This window comes from Pagrus pagrus (assembly GCF_965226575.1).
Source record: "Pagrus pagrus genome assembly, chromosome: 12".
NCBI classification, from domain to species: domain Eukaryota; kingdom Metazoa; phylum Chordata; class Actinopteri; order Spariformes; family Sparidae; genus Pagrus; species Pagrus pagrus.
The window spans coordinates 46,199-70,145 of NC_140196.1; the positions used below are offsets into that span (position 1 = coordinate 46,199).

General features: G+C 42.0%; 2 protein-coding genes across 2 annotated transcripts; one reads left to right on the forward strand and one right to left on the reverse strand.

Annotated features, from left to right (window-relative positions):
* The first annotated feature begins 65 nt into the window (after positions 1–65).
* Positions 66–4,858, forward strand: inhbab (inhibin subunit beta Ab). Its single transcript, XM_084368588.1, has 2 exons — positions 66–903; positions 3,482–4,858. Exons 1-2 carry the CDS (start codon positions 486–488, stop codon positions 4,267–4,269), a joined length of 1,206 nt encoding a protein of 401 aa, XP_084224714.1. The 5' UTR covers positions 66–485; the 3' UTR covers positions 4,270–4,858.
* Positions 4,859–19,823: 14,965 nt separating this feature from the next.
* Positions 19,824–21,548, reverse strand: mplkip (M-phase specific PLK1 interacting protein). The gene is made up of 2 exons (XM_084369309.1): positions 21,137–21,548; positions 19,824–20,231 (listed from the first exon to the last, which is right to left on the reverse strand). Exons 1-2 carry the CDS (start codon positions 21,458–21,460, stop codon positions 20,118–20,120), a joined length of 438 nt encoding a protein of 145 aa, XP_084225435.1. The 5' UTR covers positions 21,461–21,548; the 3' UTR covers positions 19,824–20,117.
* Between the last annotated feature and the right edge of the window lie 2,399 nt (positions 21,549–23,947).

The following is a 23,947-nucleotide window of genomic DNA, read 5'->3' on the forward strand; positions in this document are numbered from 1 at the left end:
AATTACAGTAACAGAGCAGAGAGGGAGAGTAGAGTGACCCTGCACACAGCATTCATTCAGCTCAGACCACCAAACCATCAGGACCACAGAGGACCAGGACCATCAGGACCACAGAGGACCAGAACCATCAGGACCACAGACCACCAAACCATCAGGGCCACAGAGGACCAGAACTATCAGGACCACAGAGGACCAGAACCATCAGGACCACAAAGGACCAGAACCATCAGGACCACAGACCACAAAATCACCAGGACCAGAGTCAAAGACCAGACTGAGGACCAGAAGACACAACTGTGAACTCTGTATATGTTGTTTCTCCTCACTGAGACTCTACTGAGTCTACTGACTTGACTGCTGGATTCAGCTGGTTCTGTGAGGATCTGTCCTCAAAGACCTTTTGAACTTTTAACAAACTGCTTCCTGTTTCTCATCTGCTGCGTTTCTGAATGTGTAGATATTGGTTCCACTGTCCACATTGAACCATGTCTGCTCTCTTTGCCGTGTGCGTCTTCATGGCCATCGGTCTTCCTGTTGATGCATCTCCAATGGTCACTCCGGCTCCGGAGGTTGATGTGGCCGCTCAGCTCCAGGAGGGGGCTCCATCTCCGGACTGTCCTTCCTGTTCTCTGTCTCAGATGAGAAGGAACTCGTCTGCGTTGGGAGGACAGAGCGAGATGGTGGAGGCAGTAAAACGTCACATTCTCAACATGCTGCACCTCAGCGCTCGGCCCAACCTGACGCAGCCGGTACCACGCGCTGCGCTGCTCAACGCCATCAAGAAACTGCACGTGGGCCGCGTGACCGAAGACGGCAGTGTGGAGATCCAGGAGGAGAGCCAGGGCCCCGGGACCTCACCACCACCTGAACCACCGTCTGAAATCATAACCTTTGCAGAGCCAGGTGAGTCGACCAGCCAATCAGAAGGTTTCAGTACAGTTTCACCAGCACAGAGAAAAGGGTTAAAAAAAAAAAAAAAGCTAAAGAGTTACAATAACAAGGGTCACAGGTGAGTTCTACCTCAACACTGTTGTCACAGGTGAGTTCTACCTCAACACTGTTCCTAAATCTGAAGTCATTGGACTGAGATTCTACTGAGGTTTACTGATGATCAGCTGCACAACAGATGTCTGTCTGTCTGTCTGCCTCTCTGCCTGTCTGCCTCTCTGCCTGTCTGTCTGTCTGCCTCTCTGTCTGTCTGTCTGTCTGTCTGTCTGTCTGCCTCTCTGCCTGTCTGTCTGCCTCTTTGTCTGTCGCTCTGTCTGCCTCTCTGTCTGTCTGTCTGCCTCTCTGTCTGTCTGTCTGCCTCTCTGCCTGTCTGTCTGCCTGTCTGACTCTCTGTCTGTCTGTCTGCCTCTCTGTCTGTCTGTCTGTCTGTCTGTCTGCCTCTTTGTCTGTCTCTCTGTCTGTCTGCCTTTCTGCCTGTCTGTCTGCCTCTCTGTCTCTCCATCTGTCTCTCTGTCTGTCTGTCATCAGCTCATTCACAAAAACCCTGAAGGGTCAAAGTGTGTTTACAGTGTCCACAGTAAGAATCTCTGTGCAGCCACACAGACTGATTCCATTGATTCTACTCCGTCTGATAGATTAACAATATTTTTCTCTACTTTTCTCTATTGCCTTGAAATCTATATCTATATATATATAGATATATATATATATCACAAAGGCACCTGACCAAACCTGAGCACTGCGAGTTTCACACTGAGTGCTGATTGGCCAGCTGCAGCTGTGTGCTGATTCTGTGTCAAATCTGCAGCAGCTTCAGTTTTTCTTCCTCAGTTGGGAAACTTTGCTTCTGCTGAAGAATTCAAAGCAACACTGAGCATTTGCAACTCATCTGCGATGCTGTGGTACATTCGGAGAACTAACAGTTTAAAGGAACAGTTTACTCAAAAAGCAAAAAATGAGGTCATTGTTTTCTCCCCCCCATGCTGATGGAAAGCTGAGTGAAGCTTGTTAGTCCACAATGGCTCCATACAGCTGGTCCGGTGTAATGCGTGTCTCCAGACCCCAGAGATACCTACCTGATTTGAAAAGTTATTTACAGCCTTTTTTTAAAGCCCTGTGCACGGTGCACCACGTCTGAGAAAATCTAAAGTTTGAACCCTGTTCTCACAGAAGGAAGAAAAAAGAAAAATGTATCGACTCAGTCGTGTTGATGTCGATCTGCTGTGACTGTCTGGATTTTTTATTTTCTTAGTTTTGAGCTGAGTTCAGGATGAACCTAAATCGTTGTATTTGACGACTAACATTGTTTAGAATCGCTTTCTGCACGTGTGTGTTTAAAGTCAATGACAACTCCTGCATAACATGCCTTTGAACTTATTGTAATATATGAAATTCATAGAACAGGTGGTGACTTCCAGATTTAGAAATAAACAAGTTTTGTTACAGGCCTCATGTTAGGTTTTCATGATGTACTGCATTATTTTTAATGGGATTTGTAAGAGAGTTTGTTGTTACAGACCACATCATGAATCAAATGCTTCACTGAAGTTTAACAATAAATCAGTCAGGAAAGAGTTTGACAAACTGTTTAAGTTTTCTGTGAGCATGAACCAGCTCGTGACCAATCACATTGTCCCATCGCTTGTTTGCTTACATAAATGTACAGAATGGCTTTGTGCTATAAATAGTTTTCTGTTTGAGAGGAATCTTTAATTAAAAAGGTCCTCAAAGGCTCAAAATTAGAGGACAGTAACGAGAAAGGGGGGGGGGCATACCAAGTGGGCTCAGGCCGTAAATAATCTCCTCATTCAGACAAATCTGGGCCTCAGTAATTATTCTGCAGCACAGACAAAGAGTGTGTGTGTGTGTGTGTGTGTGTGTGTGTGTGTGTGTGTGTGTGTGTGTGGCCTTGTTAACAGCATTCCCTGAAACCAGGCCTTTCTTTTTTTAGTGTCTCTGCTCACATTGAGTATATTTAGAGGCAGCGGCTCCATTCATGCTTTCATCAATAATGACATTTTCTTTGTTCATTCATTCAAATGACAGGAAGACAAAAGAGAAGAGGGCCAGTTCAGACAGCAGGGTCACAGTGTCTTCATGCTCATAATTGTTCGCTTCAACAGCATGGTCAAATTAAAAAACACTTTTTTTGATGTTTTTCTTCAAAAAACACCAACATTTATTAAACATGCTGTTACCAATCTGATGTTTCTCAGCATGTCAGACTGCACAGTTCAGATGAGTGAACATGACCAGCTTTATATTCTTTATTTTCTCCTGACGTCAAAAGGTTCCTGTTGTTATTTAAGTGGGCTTGACTTCCTTCTACACAAATAGGCACAGTCATACAGAACAACCATCAGAACCTGATGGAAAACAGTAGAGACCTTCTGTAAGCTGTCTGTGTTTTACATAAATTTTGTCAACGTCAGTCAGTAAATGCTTCTCTTCAATAAACAGCTTTTCATAGTGATGGGTGTGGCTAATTCCTGCATACATGCTATCATGCTTACTTTGTGCTCTGCTGCTGCAGGAGACTCTCTGAACACAGTGACCTTTGACCTTTCGAAGGAGGGCGCCGGCTCGTCGATGGTTGAACAGGCAAATGTCTGGATCTTCCTGAAGGTGTCGAAGGGAAACCGAGCGAAAGGCAAAGTGATGCTGCGGCTGCTGCGGCTCGATGACGTTGAGGAGGAGGAGGAGGAGTGTGTTTCGGAGAAGATGGTGGACACCCGCCGCAGTGGTTGGCACACCCTTGGCGTCTCTCGCAGCTTTCAGACTCTGTTGGACGGCGGTGGAAGCTCACTCAGTGTGCAGGTTTCCTGCCTGTTGTGCGCTGAGGCCGGAGCCTCACCCGTCCTGGTGCCTGCCAATGGCGAGGGAGCAGGAGAGCGAGATCAGTCTCACCGACCGTTCCTCATGGTGGTGTTGCGAGCTCGAGAGGAGGCGACTCTGCGAAGAGTTAAACGAGGTCTGGAGTGCGATGGGAAAATACATGTCTGTTGCAAACGACAGTTTTACGTGAACTTCAGAGACATCGGCTGGAACGACTGGATTATTGCTCCATCCGGTTACCATGCCAACTACTGCGAGGGCGACTGTTCAAACCACATGGCGAGCATCAGCGGCTCGTCGCTCTCCTTCCATTCAACGGTCATCAATCACTATCGTATGAGGGGTTACAGCCCCTTTCAAAACATTAAGTCATGCTGCGTGCCGACGAGGCTGCGCGCCATGTCAATGCTCTACTACAATGAAGAGCAGAAGATCATCAAGAAAGACGTCCAGAACATGATCGTGGAGGAGTGCGGCTGCTCGTAAAGACTTCACAGACACTTCCTGCTGCCTGCAGGGAAAACATCAGATCAACACTTTCCGAGTAAAGATAAAGTATTTATGTTTAGTGCCGAGGCATTGTGTTTCTTCTTGGGAGAGACTTTTTTCCACATTGGAACGACCTGAGAATACTATGCAACACTTCATCGGTCTGCAGTTATCTGTTTGTCTGTTGTTTTCTATCGTTATAGAAAATATGCGAGAGGAACGTTTATAATATGTTCGACTGTTTACTGAAGGTTCAACCTGTGGAAAAATCTTGGATGTTGAGATACAACTGTCAAAAATGGGCAGCCAACATTATTATTATTATTATTATTATTATTAAATAAGTTGAATGCTGATATTTGCATAACATTCCTGGCAGAGGGTTCAATTCAGAAGAAAGCCAAAGACAGTCAACACTGATGATGAAAGTTTGGTTTACTGAAGTAAAAACAAGCTGTGAGTATTATTAGTAAAAATTATTTAACTGGTCAAACAAAAACACTGAAACTGTTTCAGCAGTTTTTGGTTGTTTCTTTAGTGTAAAAACTATGAAACGTCAACTTTGTATAATTTATTTGCTTTTTTAGCGTCATCATTAAATAAACTGTCAATATTGTCAACATTCATTATTTTGTAAAAACAAACTGATTTCAACATCTGAGCCTGTAGGAGACGAACATGAGTTAACACTGTTGAAGTCATCAGTTATTCCTGACGTATTGCTTCATTTCAGTTCACTGTGTTTTTTGGTCACCTGTTTTGCTGCTGTAGCTTAACCTGATTATTTTGATGCATTCTTTACTACACAGACTAATTACCTGTCATACATTTAAAAGAACACTTGTTCCATTCAAGCTTTCAGTACCCTCTCTCTGTTGGTGACTTTCTCACAAACTCCACAGTTGTTTAATCACACGCTTATCAGTTCTGCTAATTAGCCTAGATGCTAGTTATTGCTTCTCTGTCTCCCTCTCCTCCTCTCTCTTGCTCAGTGTGTCAAGAGTGTAGTTACTCCTCTGCCTCTTTTAGCAATACTGGTAAATGTTATAAATGTAGTTTATTAGTTGTGTATTAGTTGTTTATTAGGGTTAGTGAATTGGAGACGCAGCTCTGCACAATGGAAATAGGGTTAGGGTTAGGTATAACCCTAGATGGAAACAAATCGTTAGCTGCTGTAGTTAGCCAGGCCTCAATAGCCGGTGGGGACCGACCTAGTGTAGCTCCTCCTAGCCGTCCAAGGAGGACCATGGAGGCTGGGTGACCGTCTGAAGGAGGCATAATACAAAAAGAAGAAGCCCACGGTTCACCACCAACCTGTTCACATTTCTAGTAAGTGTTCTCCACTCAGCAACACATACGCTGAGAAACCAGCTCTGGTTATTGGGAACTCCATACTCCATACTAAAGTATACTCTGATCAGGAGAGATGGCATACAGTACATCCCGCTTTGGATGGAGCGGCTGTCTTATCCAAAAATTTTACCGAGTTTGTTATAATAATACGTTTATTTGAAAACAGGGACAGTGCACATTAATAACATTACTGTAAATGCGCCAGAATTAGCCAAGAGGCTATTTTTCATCTGTAGTCCCTAGACAGATGTTAAAGTCACCCTGCAGCCATCTTGCACTCAAGCTACCCATGTTAGTCATCCAAAACCATGACAACCCAGAGTTGAGACAAGGAGGCAGAGCTGCATACCTACATGCTCCTCTGCGCTGCTTTTATAGCAGTTACCCCCCTAAACCCCCATTGAGACTGTCTGTCCCCTGACCATTTAAATCAATTTACAAAAGAGGTGTTTCACATAAAAACTTGATAAAAGTTTACTCCAAGTTTACTAATTCCTCCAAGTGCAGCTGGAGACCCGCGGGGTTCCCTCCTGCAGCAATAATCCATATAACGGGCGCCAATGGTGTTCGAGACGAAAAGGTCCATAAAACTACACAAAAACTTTGTAATATTCCTCTATACTGCTCGTCTGCTGCAATCCAAGTGTCCTGAAGTGGCGACATCCAGAGTTTACTCGAAATGACGTCATTTAGTACATTTTTCTAGCCTAAACAGTCACTATGCTACATCTGCCTGGAGGCAGATGTAGCAACCCTAACCCTAACCCTAACCCTTGCAGCGGACAAGCAGTATGGAGGAATATTACAAAGTTTTTGTGTAGTTTTATGGACCTTTTCGTCTCGGACACCATTGACGCCCGCTATATGGATTTTTGCTGCAGGAGAGTACCCCCGCGGGTCTCCAGCTGCACTTTGAGGAATAAGAAAATACAACAGACTTCTCATCGGCATGAGGGTGAGTCGATAATGACTGAATTTCGTTCTAGAGTGAACTATTCCTTTAACATGGACACCGAAATGAAGCAAAAGGTAACGTCACGCATCCAGTGTGTCCAGCCTGTTAAAGATTAGATCTCTGTCATCCAAAGCTCTTTTAGTGAATGATTTAATGTCAGATCATGATATTGACTTATTCTGCCTGACTGAAACCTGGCTGTGTAATGAAGAATATGTCAGCCTTAATGAATCCACTCCTCCCAGTCATATTAATACTCACATTCCTCGTGACACCGGCCGAGGAGGTGGAGTTGCAGCCATATTTGACGGAAACAATCATAAACCTAAACTCAGTTATAACTCGTTTGAAAGCCTTAGTCTTAGTGGAAAACAATACAGCCAATCTTGTTTGTTATAGTGTACCTGCACTCCTGGTCCTTATTCTGAATTCTGCAGTTTTTATCAAGTATCAGATAAAGTAATTATCGTGGGTGATTTAAATATTCACGTGGACACTGATAATGATAGTCTTGGTCTTATGAGATTCATTTGGCTTCAGTCAGTGTGCACATGAACCCACTCACTGTTTTAATCCAATGATCAACCTTGTTCTGGCATTGAAATTGAACATTTAATAGTTTTCCCAAAGAATCCTTTTTTATCAAAACATTATATAATAATGTCTTGAATTCCTATTACTAGACTACAAGGCAACAGTTTCTCTTCTATTAAGTTAATGATTCCATCGGATTTTAATTCAGTACACACACAAATAATCTCTCTCATGAGTCTGGTTCTGCTCGAGGTTTCTGCCTGTTAAAAGGCAGGTTTTTTTCTCGCCACTGTCACCAAGTGCTGCTCATGGGGGAATGTTGGGTTGCTGTAACTTAACGACTATAGCCTAGAACTGCTCTAAATGAAAAGTGTCATGAGAAAACTTTTGGTGTGATCTGGCAATACATAAATAAAATGGACCTGACTTTTAAATTGACTAATCCTGATGGTGTGCTTGAGGTAAGCCTCTCTGCCTCCTGCTCAGGTGATTTTTTTGTTTTCAGAGATCAGGATCAAGTCTGAGCTCCACTCTGCTCTCACACATCCATAAAGGCAGTCAGAGTGGTGTAGAAACCCGACACTCGGCTCTTTGTTTGCAGGTAAAAACTGGAGCGATGGCTGGCAGACTGAAAGGCTCCTCCACCTCCTCCTCTGACTGCTGGATGATGGTAAAGTTAAACCTTTGCAGAGAAGCGGGACAGACACTGTCAGTTGGCACGGCGATGCTCTGTTTGTTCACTGACCTACAAACTCATCGCTGAGTGGACAAGTTGATTTAAGAAACACAAAGACGGCTGCTGAGGCAAACACAAAGCACTCTGGGTACTGGAGCACATCGCGTTAGCAGAAAGACTTCCTGAAAACAACCTGAAATACATTAAAAACATTTATCAAAACTGATCTCAGAGCTGCTCAGTAGAAAAAAAACACCTGCTGCACTTTCTCAAATCAAACTCAAACTCAAACAACCACAGAAAACTGATGCCTGTTTGTGTGTTTGACCTGTGATTGGCTGGCAACTTTCCCAAGTGTAATCTACCTCTCACCTAGTGCTGCTGGCATAAATTCCAGTCTGTAGAGACCACAATCAGGTTCATCTGAGAAATCTGATGATCTTTGGTGGTTGAGCTTTAGTCTCAACCGAGAAAACTGTGTAAACAGATTATCACACATAAATAATAAACCTCAGCAGAGACATAATCCAGTTTCAATTTCAGTAGTGTTACGGCCCCTTGGGCCTCTCATCCATGTTCTGCAGTAACCTTGTTTCTGTTCTCGCGTCTTCTAGGCCTGGTCCCGTGTGTTCGTGAATGGGGATGTGCCAGCGCGCGGGGCGTCTCCCAGCCGAGGACATAAAGTGGGGCTGGCCTTTGAAGTGGCGGTGCGAAAGCTTTGCTTTGTCTTTTGGTTTTGTTAGATGTTGAGATTGTTCTACAATATATATGCTTTATTCGCAGAATAAAACCCGACGGGGGTGAAACTGCTGAAAAGTCTCTCCTGGCGTTTCTTTGTTACTTGAGCCGGTAACAGTAGTCACTGGAAACAAAAGCAGGAACTTAAACCTGACATGAACACAGCTGAGATAAATCAGAGTCTTATTTCAGCCCAAATAACATATTAACAAACAAGTACAATCACACATAGTCATGCGCTTTTTCACTCCATTATTGTTGCTGTTAAATTGCTCATATGGAGGTTTACTGTGATGGCCCTGCTGTGATGGAGGTATACTCTCCAGACCACAACCTCTTCAAACATCTAACAGAGTTCATCCTCACACACAAACAGAGACTGAACAACACATTGAACAGATGTACACACTCAGTGTGCTCCACTGTCAGTAGTCTCAGACTCAGGCAGTGTCCAGTTAACTTCAACCTGCTAAAAAAAGGTTTGTTGTCATTTCTGCCTGGTCATCCGACAACCTGAATTCTCCAGTGTAACACTAGAACTTAAACCGGTCCAAGTGGCAGAACATATGGACTGAACTGGTGAACTATCTGGAAGGACCACCACTGACTGGTTAGCCATGCTTACCTGAAACTGATTTTAGTGACTGGCAATTTTTTTGTGTCTGTATTCTGCTGTGTTTAACTGTCTCACCGCTGATAAATTATTATTATAAATTGTTATTGAACTGAAACCATAAAAACTGTCCATCTCGTGTTCACTGTTAGCTGCCACAATATAGTTATGATTCTAATACTGGAAGGCACCAGAAGGGAACATTTTTGAATGTTGCAGTATCTTTAAACCTGCATCACCATCATCATCATCAACTTTTTGAGTTAAGTGAATCTATAAATCACAGTGTGTCCTTGTCATGAAACTGTCTGTGAACTGAGGTGAACCTGACCATAGATGAAGGCCATTCATACACAGAGTTCATTACCGGTCCGAGTTGCAACCAGATTAGTGTGGTAAAAAAGGACAGAGAGAGACTGATAATCAGTGAGAGAGGAAGAGACTGAGCAAACATCAGAGTTCATTCACCAGCCGGAAACATTCGAACACTGAAGTCATGTTTGTACAACACATCTCAAACACTGGACAGAGGGGTCACTGCACTGGTTTAACTGGAGGACAGAGAGGGGTCACTGCACTGGTTTAACTGGAGGAGAGAGAGGGGTCACTGCACTGGTTTAACTGGAGGAACGAGAGGGGTCACTGCACTGGTTTAACTGGAGGACAGAGTGGGGTCACTGCACTGGTTTAACTGGAGGACAGAGAGGGGTCACTGCACTGGTTTAACTGGAGGAGAGAGAGGGGTCACTGCACTGGTTTAACTGGAGGAACGAGAGGGGTCACTGCACTGGTTTAACTGGAAGACAGAGAGGGGTCACTGCACTGGTTTAACTGGAGGACAGAGAGGGGTCACTGCACTGGTTTAACTGGAAGACAGAGAGGGGTCACTGCACTGGTTTAACTGGAGGACAGAGAGGGGTCACTGCACTGGTTTAACTGGAGGACAGAGAGGGGTCACTGCACTGGTTTAACTGGAAGACAGAGAGGGGTCACTGCACTGGTAACGCCTTTGGAGACGGCTTATGGTAGAGAAATGAACATTCAATTCACGGGCAACAGCTCTGGTGGACATTCCTGCAGTCAGCAAGCCAATTGCACGCTCCCTCAAAACTTGCGACATCTGTGGCATTGTGCTGTGTGATAAAACTGCACATTTCAGAGTGGCCTTTTACTGTGGCCAGCCTGAGGCACACCTGTGCAGTATTCATGCTGTCTAATCAGCATCTTGATATGCCACACCTGTGAGGTGGGATGGATTATCTCGGCAAAGGAGAAGTGCTCACTAACAGATTTAGACAGATTTGTGAACAATATTTGAGGGAAATGGTTCTTTTGTGTATATAGAAAATGTTTTAGGTCTTTGAGTTCAGCTCATTAAAAATGGGAGCAAAAACAAAAGTGTTGCATTTATATTTTTGTTCAGTGTATATATATATATAACCCTAACCCTAACCAAAAGGAAAAAGGGCAACAAGTCCCTTCATTAAAACATGTATTATTAGGCCTACTTATTTCCCAAAAAACTGCAACATTTAAAATGGCAATCAGACAACATTTGGAATGTGGATTGCCAAAATTAATGATTACATATAATTATGAAAGATGACACAATGGTCAGAGTAAAACCTTTTATTGATAAAAGACAGATAACAGATTTCCTCTATGTAAAATAATTTTCAGATCTGCTTTAATATAAAAAAATAAAATAACCCTAACTCTTCACTAATACCTCTGTTATCATCTCATTTTTAATTTTAGTTTTAGTCTTTTTGTCTCTACTTATTCCCTTTTACATTTGGTGTTGTAAAGAGTTTTTTAAGTCTTCTGTCTAAGATCTGTCCTTTAAAGTATTTCATACAAAGAACCAATCAGAAGGCTTACGTGTCCTGTGACATCACTGTGAAGACCAGGTTTATTTTTACTGGTGAGGTGTTTTTCTGTGGTCTGACGGAGGCAGTGATGGTGTGAACGTGCAGACGGACGTCCAGAGAAACGTGATGAGAGGTGGAGGATCGTCATGTGAGTCAAACTGAAGGATCTATTTTTTGTGTGTGGGCAGGCTGCGGGACACGTCAGTGCTGTTAGCTGAGGGAAGGCCTGATAACCTCGACACCACCTCCACTACAAACTGCTACTCCATCACTGAGCACAGACTCACTGCTGCTATTCAAAGACATTCACCCCCACAGCTCCACTCATATCTGCTGCTGCTAAATTAGTCCAGAGTTGAGTCGTCAGGACACTCAGCTGTGTCTATATTAACTGATGTGACACCATAAAAAACAGAATCAATGAGGCATTTTCATTTTCATTCAAATCTAAAAATCAGATTGACTGTGTGGAGAAATACTCCTCAACTTGTTGCAAGATGTTTCAAATAATTAAATTATATTAGAAATTACGTGAGACAAATATAAACCTATGATGTTTTAAATGTATTATTATTACAACAGCTGTGAGCAGCAACATCTCTTTCTGCTTCAATTAATGGATGTGGTTTCTGTGACAGAAACTCTTGGTTTATGTGATCACATGATGTGATGATGGCAGAGGGGCAGGGTACACCTGGACAGGCAGCCACCAAATCACAGAACATCTTTTGGATCCTGAGAAATCTTCAAATTTTAATCTTAAGTTTAAACATTGAATTTTAAATGAGTCAGTAGAGCAGATGTTTCTCTCTTCAGTGTGAGGTTTTACTATGTTTTATTTACTATTACTTTCACCATATGAAGGCGGTTAATTAATATTATTAGTGACATTATTGACATCCAATCAGATTTTATGTGACGGACAAATAAAGATCAAATGAAAATGATGCAGCAGTGGACTTTCGTGTGCAAATTTATCTGTGTCATGGTTTGCAGGAGAGAACTACTTAAAGAGATCTGAGGACTAGCTTGAAGCGTCAGGGAACTAGTTATAGATGTCAGAGGGCTGGATGAGGAAATCTGAGGACTCGTTGATGTCAAAGGACAAGTTACGGAGGTCTGAAAATGTGCATTGCAACCATATTACGATGGTGGGATGTCCCACCCACTTTGTTGAAATGATTAGACTAGACACTCCCACTTTCACCATGTGGAAAATGCATCAATCGATGTACTCTGTGCTTAATTCACAGCGTTCATTATCAAACCCATTCCTTGTGCTCATACAGAGAATGCCCAAATCAATGAAATTCCAAACCATGTTTTTACAGCTACCTTGCACACAGGCAAACTGTCACATAGAAAGCAGACAAATACACACTGCTAATGTTGTAGCCATTGATGGGCAGATGCCAGGTAGATGAGTTAAGGTGGGTCACACACAACATGTTCAGGAAATTGTTAACTTACTGAAAATCAAAGCTTGGCATTTAACTAAATGTCTATCTATCTAGCCCAAATCTAATGTGATGCTACACAGCTAACTTAAAAGATGTTGTCACACACAGGTGATTCTCATTATTAGTAATAAAAATGATTGAAAGATATATGTATGTTTATATGTTTATATGAGAATGCAGTTGTCCTCTCCACTTTACTCACTGAATTTATAACACTGAAGAAATTAAGAAACAGAAATTGCAATTGTATGCAAACAAAGAGATTCTCAATTTAAATGATAGAATTTAAGATTACCTTCTATAAGTCATCAAATCAATTTCTGTGAGATGTCAGATGAAATTACAAAATGTGCCCATAATTTTTCTGATGCTAGTATATCAAGACAAAAATCTCAAACCACCTGTTCAAAGGCACCAAAATACAGGAAACCCCATCTGGGAGGGAGAACTTAATTTACATTGTACGTCAGATTGTCCCAACCACATTTTTAATGCTCCTACACTCATGGCTCAGAAGACTGGTGACAGAGCTCTGATAACTAGTTACAGAGGTCTGAAGACTAGTTATGGAGACTGGTGACTAGTTACAGAGGTCTGAACTAGTTAGAGGCTGGCGACTAGTTAGAGGCCTGAGCACTAGTAGACGTCTGAGGACTAATTGAAGAGGTCTGAGCACTAGCTGAATAGGTCTGAGGACTAGTTGGGGAGGCCTGAGCACTAGTTGAAGAGGTCTGAGCACTAGTTGGGGAGGTCTGTGTACTAGTTGGGGAGGTCTGAGCACTAGTTGGGGAGGTCTGTGTACTAGTTGGGGAGGTCTGAGCACTAGTTAGGGAGGTCTGTGTACTAGTTGGGGAGGTCTGAGCACTAGTTGAAGAGGTCTGAGGACTAGTTGGGGAGGTCTGAGCACTAGTTGAAGAGGTCTGAGCACTAGTTGGGGAGGTCTGAGCACTAGTTGAAGAGGTCTGAGGACTAGTTGGGGAGGTCTGAGGACTAGTTGGGGAGTTCTGAGCACTAGTTGAAGAGGTCTGAGCACTAGTTGAAGAGGTCTGAGCACTAGTTGGGAGGTCTCCTCTCTTTCATTGACTGACTCTGGTTTCATTCAAATGGTCAGAATCTTTTCTCACTTTCTTTTGGCTTCAGCAGCGAGTCATTTTGTTCAAACGCCCACAGAGCAGAGTGACAAATGACTCATGTTGATCAGGAGGAAGAGAGAAACAGTCTGACTTCAACAGCAGAATTTATTCAGTTGTTTTTAAATTCAGCAGAATGTGCCTTTCGTGCACAGCAGAGCTCAAACTGTGTGTGCTTGTGTGTGTGTGTGTGTGTGTGTGTGTGTGTGTGTGTGTGTGTGTGTGTTACTGTCTGTCATTATTAAAGCTGTGGAGGTTAAATTTAATAAGAATATGTTTTGTATGTATATGTAAATTATACATATATGGTTAATGTCATTAATATATAAGTTAATATGTATATATGACGGAAGAGATAATCTGAGGTGATTGGTCGATAGAGATAAACAGCAGGTGGAACTAATTCTCCAGTCAGCAGTCAGTGCCATTAGACCAATGCAGAAGATGATGTCACAACAAGATGACTTCAGGCTCGTTCCAGATCAGTCCTGCACAGAATCGATCAGCGGCGTTCGCTGCACAATGCATGCCGGTAAGATTTTTGTCCGACTTGATCCAAAGTAATGTACACGTGTGCAACGTTAATCTTGCTGTCACCTGAAACAACATCTGATTGGTTTCGATGTTGAATCAACAATATGACGTCATTAGAAAGTTTGTATCTTTGCTGACTCGGGGGGATTGTGATGTGGTTTATTCTGGTAACAGAAGATGTGCTGTGTGGCTGATGATGACATTTGTATAAACTGCAAACAATTTATTGTGGTTGTTGTCTATATTAACATTAATTAAACATATAATGAGGAATAATTTAATTCAGCCTGTTGAAGTATTTAGCAACACAGAAACATCGGGTCAGTTGGATTTGAGGATTCTTCCTAACATCTGTACAGATGTAAAGCCTTGACAGATCAATAATGTTGTATTTCTTTTCTCTGTGTTTGACTATTAATGTTTTTAATTATGTGTGTGGTTTGAGTGGAACATGTCATCTGAGATGATTATAAACAGCAGCTGATTTACATGAGAATTGATGTAAAATGAGTTTTAATAGTCTGTGGTGTCATAATGAACAACTGAAGACTGTACCCGCTGATGTATGTGTCTGATAACCGTTTAATAAATCAGATCGAACAGGATGTGAGTGTTTCTGCGACTTACTGTACAGACTGAAGGCTGCTGGGAGACTGTCCCACTTGACCGCAGCTTTTTGGCTCCGCCCCCTGCTGCTGCCACCTGACCTCCAGGTGAGACACAGTTCATCTCAAACAAGTCTGTTGTCATTCAAAGAGCTCCAGTCAAAGTCAAATCAATGGCGTGTTTGTTGACTGCATGACATATGATTGATTATATATTGATTTGGATCTATATTGATTGATTGTAAATTGTGCTTTGTGTATATTGAACATTAATTTAAGCAGCAGGTCAGTCTACATGTTTTTATCATATCAGGTCGCATATTATTTAAACACACCTGCACAGCTACATGTACATCCTAAGAATTCATTTATGGAAATACAATATATTTATAGCACTAGAGTGGCACTCAAATCAAATCAAATTTATTTTCAAATACTCAGTAGAGTGCATACCTACGCCAAAGCCCAACAGTCCCCTATTGTCCTCACTCATAGATACCAGCCACCTCAATACACCAGGAGTTGTATTCATAAAGCAACCTGGTACTAAGATTTGCTTCTGGTGGCGAAATTCTAACCACAAAATTTAGACCAGATCCTAGTAAAGAATAAAAGTTATTCACAAAGCATCTTGGCCGTTAAGTGAGCTTTTAAAGTGTTTTGAGTAGTGAGGAGGACTTTTAAGAGCCTGAGGAGAAAATGGCGGACAGACAAAGAAGAAGGAGAAATATTGTCCAAACACTGAATGAAAGTGAGTTATTGAAACTCTACACTTTAGATCATGCAGAAATAATGTTTGTGGTCGATCTCATTAGAGATGCGCTCACATCTCCGACACAGCGCAGTAACTCTAACAGCAGAAATTAAAATGAGCACATCATTAGATATTTGGCAACAGTTAAAATGTTTTTAGAAAAGTACCGCCCATACTGTCCTTTAACAGTGACTCTACAATCAAATACAAGCCCTGAGCTGAGCCCCCACTTCTTATAGGACACTCCACACTGGTGCTCTCCTTTTCAAATGGTTTCAGTTTCTTCACACAGATATTCATTACATAAAAATAATATTCATTATTACACCATGTCTCATTAGGGATAGTTTTGCACAGGCGTTCCTTATGAGTTAACCTGATCAACCGCAAACTTTGTCAGTCTATAGAAAACACTTAACCACGGAAACGTATCAAAAGCTTGTGCATAAAATGAACGGCGCTGCTAGGAGACAATTTTTGTTGTTTGAGTGTTAATGGTCGATTTCACATCCTTGATCAGAGTCCTGGCCTGAACACATCTGATCACATTCAGTATTGGGTGTGGCAAAATGGCACGATAGCGCCCCCTACAGACTTCACACAATAACATACAGAATTTCAAAAACCCATTGGCTGAATAAAGTTTGCAGTTGCCTGAACTCATTTAGCTAATTGTGCAGTCTGTTGTCAATACCTTAAACCATTTCACATGGTAAAACACAATTTGCAGATCTCACTTAGACTTTTCAGCAGAACTCTAAACACATTCTGCACTCTAATGCACATGTCACCCATACTGGTAAACACAAGTGGCAACAATCAAATACAAATAGAGAACACATGTCATTGATTAAACACAACCACTCAAAATTGATTTGACTTGTTTCAAATCATGTGACACAACCGATATAAGCCAGTTCAGAGAGCAAACAGGTTGTTGAAGGTGGGACGGAGAAAGTCCATTCCATTTGTTTACAGTACCGACTGCTCAATAGATTTTGACTGGTTGCAGGTTCATATCAACAAAGAACAAGAATTACAGTATCACAGAAACAAAGGACAAGTTTGTGAGATGCAGGGTACAGTACTGTAAAAATAGGGGTACAAGGAGGAGGAAGAACAAAAAAAATTGCAAAGAGCAAAGCAGGGTATAATTTCTTATCAATTTTGAGCTACTATGATAGAACATATTTTCATTCATCAAAAGACAATGACAGAAAAATATGAAATTTGTTTTGAGATTAAAAATGTACTTCTCCCTGAGAACTATATGTTTTGAACAACGTGTTTTCTATTTTTTGGTGTATCGTTTACTGACTGCTTGATAGTGTATATCATTTTGAACGCTTTGTTTATGATTTGAGAGCAGTGTTTGGTTTTGAGCACAGGTAAATCTGTTTTGAGGTGAAAGTTTCATTTTGCAAGAGGAGTCAGAGGTTTTGTAAATAGTGCTTGAAGCTGAGGTTTTGTGTTTAATGTTTTCAGAAAATGGAGCAAGGTTTCAGAAATTGTGTTTTAGCAATTGAGAAAAACTGTAATAAATCACAAGTACCTCTTACAGAGCAGAATTTTTTTCTGTATATTATATATGATCCTGTCAGTATATTATATATGATCCCATCAGTATATTATATATGATCCCATCAGTATATTATATATGATCCTGTCTGTATATTATATATGATCCTGTATTATAATCTGAATACTGACAAACGTACACACCACAGACAGAGGCTGTTCAGTCTAATTTATTGTGCTTATAATGATTAATATAATGTATTTTCAGTGGAAGGTTTTCAGTGGAATTTCCCTTTAATGGTGTATCACAGTCATTGTGTCATTAAACAGCAGCAGCGCCTCCCTCAGGACAAACTCCGTCATTACAAATCAAATATCAAACACTCACTTTTCCAAATAATTTCAACAAGTTTTTAACTCTGAACACAAACTGACAACAGTTCAACATTTGGTCCAAACTCCATAAATCTCTTAAACTATAATCTGGTTGTCATGTTACTGTATCTATAGTATAAACATACAGTAACATGACAACCAGATTATAATATAAACATACATACTGTCCAGGTATCCTCCTCCTCCTCCTCTTCATCATCATCCTCTTCATCATCATCCTCCTCTCTACTCCACTTTTGACAGCAGGTCACCTGAGGCCTTTGTTTCACTATAACCGGTGACTCAAGTGTTTTGCTGGTTGAACAGATGAAAAACAGGTGAGAACAGATGATAACAGGTGAGAACACGTGAGAACAGATGAGAACCGATGAGAACAGGTGAGAACAGCTGATAACAGGTGAGAACAGATGATAACAGGTGAGAACACGTGAGAACAGATGAGAACCGATGAGAACAGGTGAGAACAGCTGAGAACAGGTGAGAACAGGTGAGAACAAATTAGAACCGATGAGAACAGGTGAGAACAGCTGATAACAGGTGAGAACAGCTGATAACAGGTGAGAACAGGTGAGAACAGCTGATAACAGATGAGAACAGGTGAGAACAGGTGAGAACAGCTGATAACAGGTGAGAACAGATGATAACAGATGAGAACAGGTGAGAACAGCTGATAACAGGTGAGAACAGATTAGAACCGATGAGAACAGGTGAGAACAGCTGATAACAGATGAGAACAGGTGAGAACAGATGATAACAGATGATAACAGATGAGAACAGCTGATAACAGGTGATAACAGGTGATAACAGGTGAGAACAGATGAGAACAGGTGAGAACAGGTGAGAACAGCTGATAACAGGTGAGAACAGATGATAACAGATGAGAACAGGTGAGAACAGCTGATAACAGATGAGAACAGGTGAGAACAGATTAGAACCGATGAGAACAGGTGAGAACAGCTGATAACAGATTAGAACAGCTGATAACAGGTGATAACAGGTGAGAACAGGTGAGAACAGGTGAGAACAGGTGAGAACAGATGATAACAGATGAGAACAGGTGAGAACAGCTGATAACAGATGAGAACAGGTGAGAACAGATTAGAACCGATGAGAACAGGTGAGACCAGCTGATAACAGATGAGAACAGGTGAGAACAGGTGAGAACAGATTAGAACCGATGAGAACAGGTGAGACCAGCTGATAACAGATGAGATGACACTGGCCTCCAGTGTCATGTTGTTGCCCACCCGCACAGACTGGGGTCTGTTGGTGAGGAAGTCAAGCAGCCAGTTACACAGGGGGGTGCTGAAGCCAAGGGGGGCCAGTTTGCTCACCAGATGCTGCAGGATGATGGTATTGAACACCGAGCTGAAGTCCAGAAACAATATTCGTACATGTGTGTTCCTCCCTTCCAGATGTTCTAAGCTCGGGTGGAGTGCAGAGGAGATGGCGTCCTCTGTGGAGCGTTTAGGCCGGTAAGCAAACTGGTACTGGTCGAATGTGGGGGGGAGTCTGGAGACAATGTGGTCCTTTATCAGCCTCTCGAAGCACTTCATCATGATGGGAGTGAGTGCTATGGGGCGGTAATCATTGAGGGAGGAGATTGTGGGTTTTTAAGGCACCGGTATAATTGTAGCAGTCATGATGGTACCTCAGCCTGGATCAGCGAGGTTTTAAAGATGTCTGTGAGAACCCCGGCCAGCTGGTCAGCACATTCCTTGAGCACCCGTCCTGGTATGTCGTCAGGGCCCGCTGCTTTCCAGGTGTTTACTCTCCTCAGGGTTCACCGGACATCAGCTGTGTCCAGACTGAGTGGCTGCTCATCCGGGCGAGGAATAGATTTTCTCGTAGGAGTGGTGTTGAGTGCCTCAAACCTCCCAAAGTGGTTGTTGAGTACGTTTAGGAAGTTGATGTTGTTTTCTGCATATATATGCAGATAATTAATATTTAATATCATCTATATGAAGATGATTCATATTTGATATCATCTTTATGGAGATAATTAATATTCAAAATCATCTATATGGAGGTAATTCATATTCAATATCATCTTTATGGAGATAATTAATATTCAATATCATCTTTATGGCTTCTGGACCTGCTGTGGTGAACATTGAGAGACAACATCTAGTTTTCATAGTTAAAATACAAATGTCCTGTTCAGCATAATATTTTGTTTTAATCACTAATGAATTTATTAGTGATTAAAACAAAATATTATGCTGGTTAACGTTTCCATTAATTTGTAAAGCTGTTAATTATCTTAACACTGAATAATTAAATATAAATCTCATTAACTAGCAGCTGAAAATATTTCATCATTCATCGACTGTCCCCTTCTTTTTCTTCTTCTGCACTTTGTTTTCAGCGTGTGTCACCATGATGCTCTCTTCCTTTCAAATTAACACACGACATTAAAGATTCATTTTTTTATTTACTTAAACAAACTGATGTTTTTTACAGTCTGTGAATAAAACACATGAAGAAGAATCTGAATAAAACACATGAAGAAGAATCTGAATAAATCCCACCAATTGATTTAAAAGCTGTTAGAAAACATCCTGTAAAAAACTTTATCGTCACAGTTTGATCCCTGATATTGTTTCAGTTGTGGAGCTGCCGAGGAACAGGGCCTGCTGGTGACTGAGCGCGCTCAGAGGGGTTGTTTACTGCTGATGTTCTTAATGTTGTTGTTTCCTGTCAGGACGTCAGGACGCAGCCGTCTGCCTGTCCGAGGCTGCAACCGGCTGCAGAGCGGCCCAGGGATCCTGCAGCATCGAGGGACTGAAATATTTCTCCACCGAAGAGTCTGAGGACCCACACTGAACACACACACACAACGATGCACGCACGCACGCATGCACGCACACACACACACACACACACACACACTCTTATGAGAATTTATCTTAAACTTAAGCAGTTTTTATTTCCTTGCAGACTTCAATCACAGGGGGCGCTCTTATCATCACTACTGTCCTACTGTAGTAATACTGGTCCAACTGAAGTAATACTCGTCCTACTGCAGTATTTCTCGTCCTACTGCAGTAATACTCGTCCTACTGCAGTAATACTCGTCCTGCTGCAGTAATACTCGTTCTACTGCAGTAATACTCACTCTAGTGCAGTAATACTCACTCTACTAGAGTAATACTCATCCTACTGCAGTAATACTCGCTCTACTGCAGTAATACTCGTCCTACTGCAGTAATACTCGTCCCGCTGCAGTATTACTGGTCCTGCTGCAGTAATACTCGCTCTACTGAAGTAATACTCGTCCTACTGCAGTATTTCTCGTCCTACTGCAGTAATACTCGTCCTACTGCAGTAATACTCATCCTACTGCAGTAATACTCGTCCTACTGCAGTAATACTCGTCCTACTGCAGTAATACTCGCTCTACTGCAGTAATACTCGTCCCGCTGCAGTATTACTGGTCCTGCTGCAGTAATACTCGCTCTACTGCAGTAATACTCGTCCTACTGCAGTAATACTCGTCCTGCTGCAGTATTACTAGTCCTGCTGCAGTAATACTCGTCCTACTGCAGTAATACTCGCTCTACTGCAGTAATACTCGTTGTACTGCAGTAATACTCGTCCTGCTCTGTGACTCTCTGATGATCAACAAAAGTTTTCCGGATAACTTTTCTGATGAAGACGCGCGCGGAGGGTCGATGTATTAACCAGACACACGTGGCTCGGTCCACCAGGCTCAGTCGAATCTTACCTGGTTGTTGTGAGACGAAGGACTGAAGGACTGAGGCCGACGGAAGCCGCCGCTCCGCCGCCACATCTGCCCTCCGAAGCCGCGGGACCCGCTGCCGATCCCCGCCGGAGAACCATCCCTGTATCCTCGGTTAGAGTTCGGGGAAAAGACGGGAGAACCCGGACAGTACGAGGGACCGCCACGGGGAGATCCTCCATGGTGCACGGAGCCGCCGTAGGGGGAGCGATCCCCGGGGAAACCCCAGCACGAAGCTGGGGAGGGAAACCTTCCAGCCGGCCGCGGAGCTCCGGGACTCCGCTGGGGTCTGACCGGTGCTCGGTACATCTGAGAGGCAAGAAAAGAACAAACAGACGGCAGAGAGAGACCCGGAGGTTCTGCTGCTGGAAGCCAAACACACAACACAACACTTTGACCCCACCGGAACCGGAAATACACACAGACCTTCCCCCCACAGGCTGCAGCGCCGCCAAGCGGCCAAACTGGAATTCATGTCAATGAAGCAGCATTGTTTTAGTATAATAATGTATTTTATTTATATCAATGTATTTTATTCATAATAATGTATTTTATTTATATTACTGTATTTTATTCATAATAATGTATTTTAGTTATATTACTGTATTTTATTTATAATAATGTATTTTATTTATATTACTGTATTTTATTCATAATAATGTATTTTATTTATATTACTGTATTTTATTCATAATAATGTATTTTATTTATATTACTGTATTTTATTTATAATAATGTATTTATTTATATTACTGTATTTTATTTATAATAATGTATTTTATTTATATTACTGTATTTTATTTATAATAATGTATTTATTTATATTACTGTATTTTATTTATAATAATGTATTTTATTTATATTACTGTATTTTATTTATAATAATGTTTTTATTTATATTACTGTATTTTATTTATAATAATGTATTTATTTATATTACTGCATTGTAGTGTTGTTGCAGAGATAAGATGATGATGATGATGTCTGATTGGTATAATGACTTGTTCCTCCTGCAGGAGGTGCTCATGTCTTATATTTTTTACACAATGAAGAAAAATTTAAACATCAGGTGACTCAGTTCAGACTTCAGCTGTTAAATAGAGCAGAAACATCAACACACACACACACACACGTGTTTCCAGACAAACAGCATCAATGTTTAATTAACCCTGAAAACACTGATGACACATCTGTCCAATGCAGCCTGCAGGAGTGTGTGAAGTCATGTAGGACTCATGTTGTGAGGACTCGTCCTCATTTTCATCATCATTAAAGTTCAGACTGAAGTCTCTCTCTCTGTGTGTGTCTCTGTGTGTCTCTCTCTCTGTGTGACTGTGTCTCTGTCTCTCTCTGCGTGTCTCTGTCTCTCTCTCTCTGTGTGTCTCTGTCTCTCTCTCTCTCTGTGTCTCTGTCTCTCTCTGCGTGTCTCTGTCTCTCTCTCTCTGTGTGTCTCTGTCTCTCTCTGTGTGTCTCTGTCTCTCTCTCTCTGTGTGACTGTGTCTCTGTCTCTCTCTCTGTGTCTCTTTCTTTCTCTCTCTGTCTGTGTCTCTCACCGTCACACACTGAGTGTAATGTAAGGTGACAGTACTTCAGGTTTGGCATTTAAAGTCTCCTGGTTCAGCTGCAGGGGTGGGGGGGGGTGGGGGGGTCTACCAACAACACACACATACACATCAGAGAGAGAGCAGCTGACAGGAAGTGACAGGGAGGAGGTGAAGCATTCATCTCACTAACAGAGTCTCTGTAACCACGGAGCACAGGGGTTACAATATTAACTCCAGGGGGGCAGAAGAAGAAGGAGAAGAAGAAGGTGAAGAAGAAGAAGAAGGAGAAGAAGGAGGAGAAGGAGAAGGTGAAGAAGAAGAAGGAGAAGAAGAGAAAGAAGAAGAAGGAGGAGAAGGAGAAGAAGAAGGAGAAGAAGAGGAAAAAGAAGGAGGAGAAGGAGAAGGTGAAGAAGAAGAAGAAGAAAAAGGAGAAGAAGAGAAAGAAGAAAAAGAAGGAGAAGGAGAAGAAGAGGAAAAAGAAGGAGAAGAAGGAGAAGGTGAAGAAGAAGAAGAAAAAGACGAAGAAGACGAGGAAAAAGATGGAGAAGAGGAGGAGGAGGAGCCTTCAGTTAAACTCTGTGTGTGTTTGCAGTCTTATTTTCTTGTGTTTCTTGTGTCCTGCAGGACTCTGGTGTGAAGAGTCCATCTCATCTATCTCTGTTGTTTTTCTGGGTCGACACAGAAACAATCAGCTCGTCGTCTGCTCCACTTCACCCAGACACACTGAGGCGACACATTACAAACATCCTGAAACATTTCCCAGCATGCTCCCTGCAGGTGCTCGCTCGTCCTGCTTCCTCTGAAACCATCGCAGGTGATCAGTTATTTCATTTGATCAGGATGTGATCACAAAAAACCTTAACCCTAACTTTAGACCATCATGTTTCACCGAGCGGTGAACCTGTTCAGACAAACTAAACATCAACATGAATCCCGATTACTGACGCCACATTTATTGATTTTAATCCGATCGATCCGCACTGAGAGTCATTGTTTAGTAGAAATGTTCACACTGTTGAGTCTCAGCTGTGTTCAGCTCTGACAGCCTGCAGCTGTTCTGAACTCAGGTGTTCACAGGAAGTGAATCATCGACAGCTGCAGGACAACACACACACACACACACACAGGGAGAGAAATACACAAAGTACAGACAGATGATAAAAAAGTATACATAGAAACAGAAACAAAGACAAAGAGAGACAGAGGTGGAAATATAAAAATCAGAATCAGTTTTCATATGTTGCTGGTTTAT

Excerpts from the sequence above, each read along its gene's own strand:
- inhbab (XM_084368588.1), top strand. The coding sequence starts at position 486 with ATGTCTGCTCTCTTTGCCGTGTGCGTCTTCATGGCCATCGGTCTTCCT. Across the intron at positions 904-3,481 it reads CATAACCTTTGCAGAGCCAG|GAGACTCTCTGAACACAGTG; the intron begins GTGAGTCGACCA and ends CTGCTGCTGCAG.
- mplkip (XM_084369309.1), bottom strand. The coding sequence starts at position 21,460 with ATGTACCGAGCACCGGTCAGACCCCAGCGGAGTCCCGGAGCTCCGCGG. Across the intron at positions 20,232-21,136 it reads CTTCGTCTCACAACAACCAG|TGTGGGTCCTCAGACTCTTC; the intron begins GTAAGATTCGAC and ends GTGTGTGTTCAG.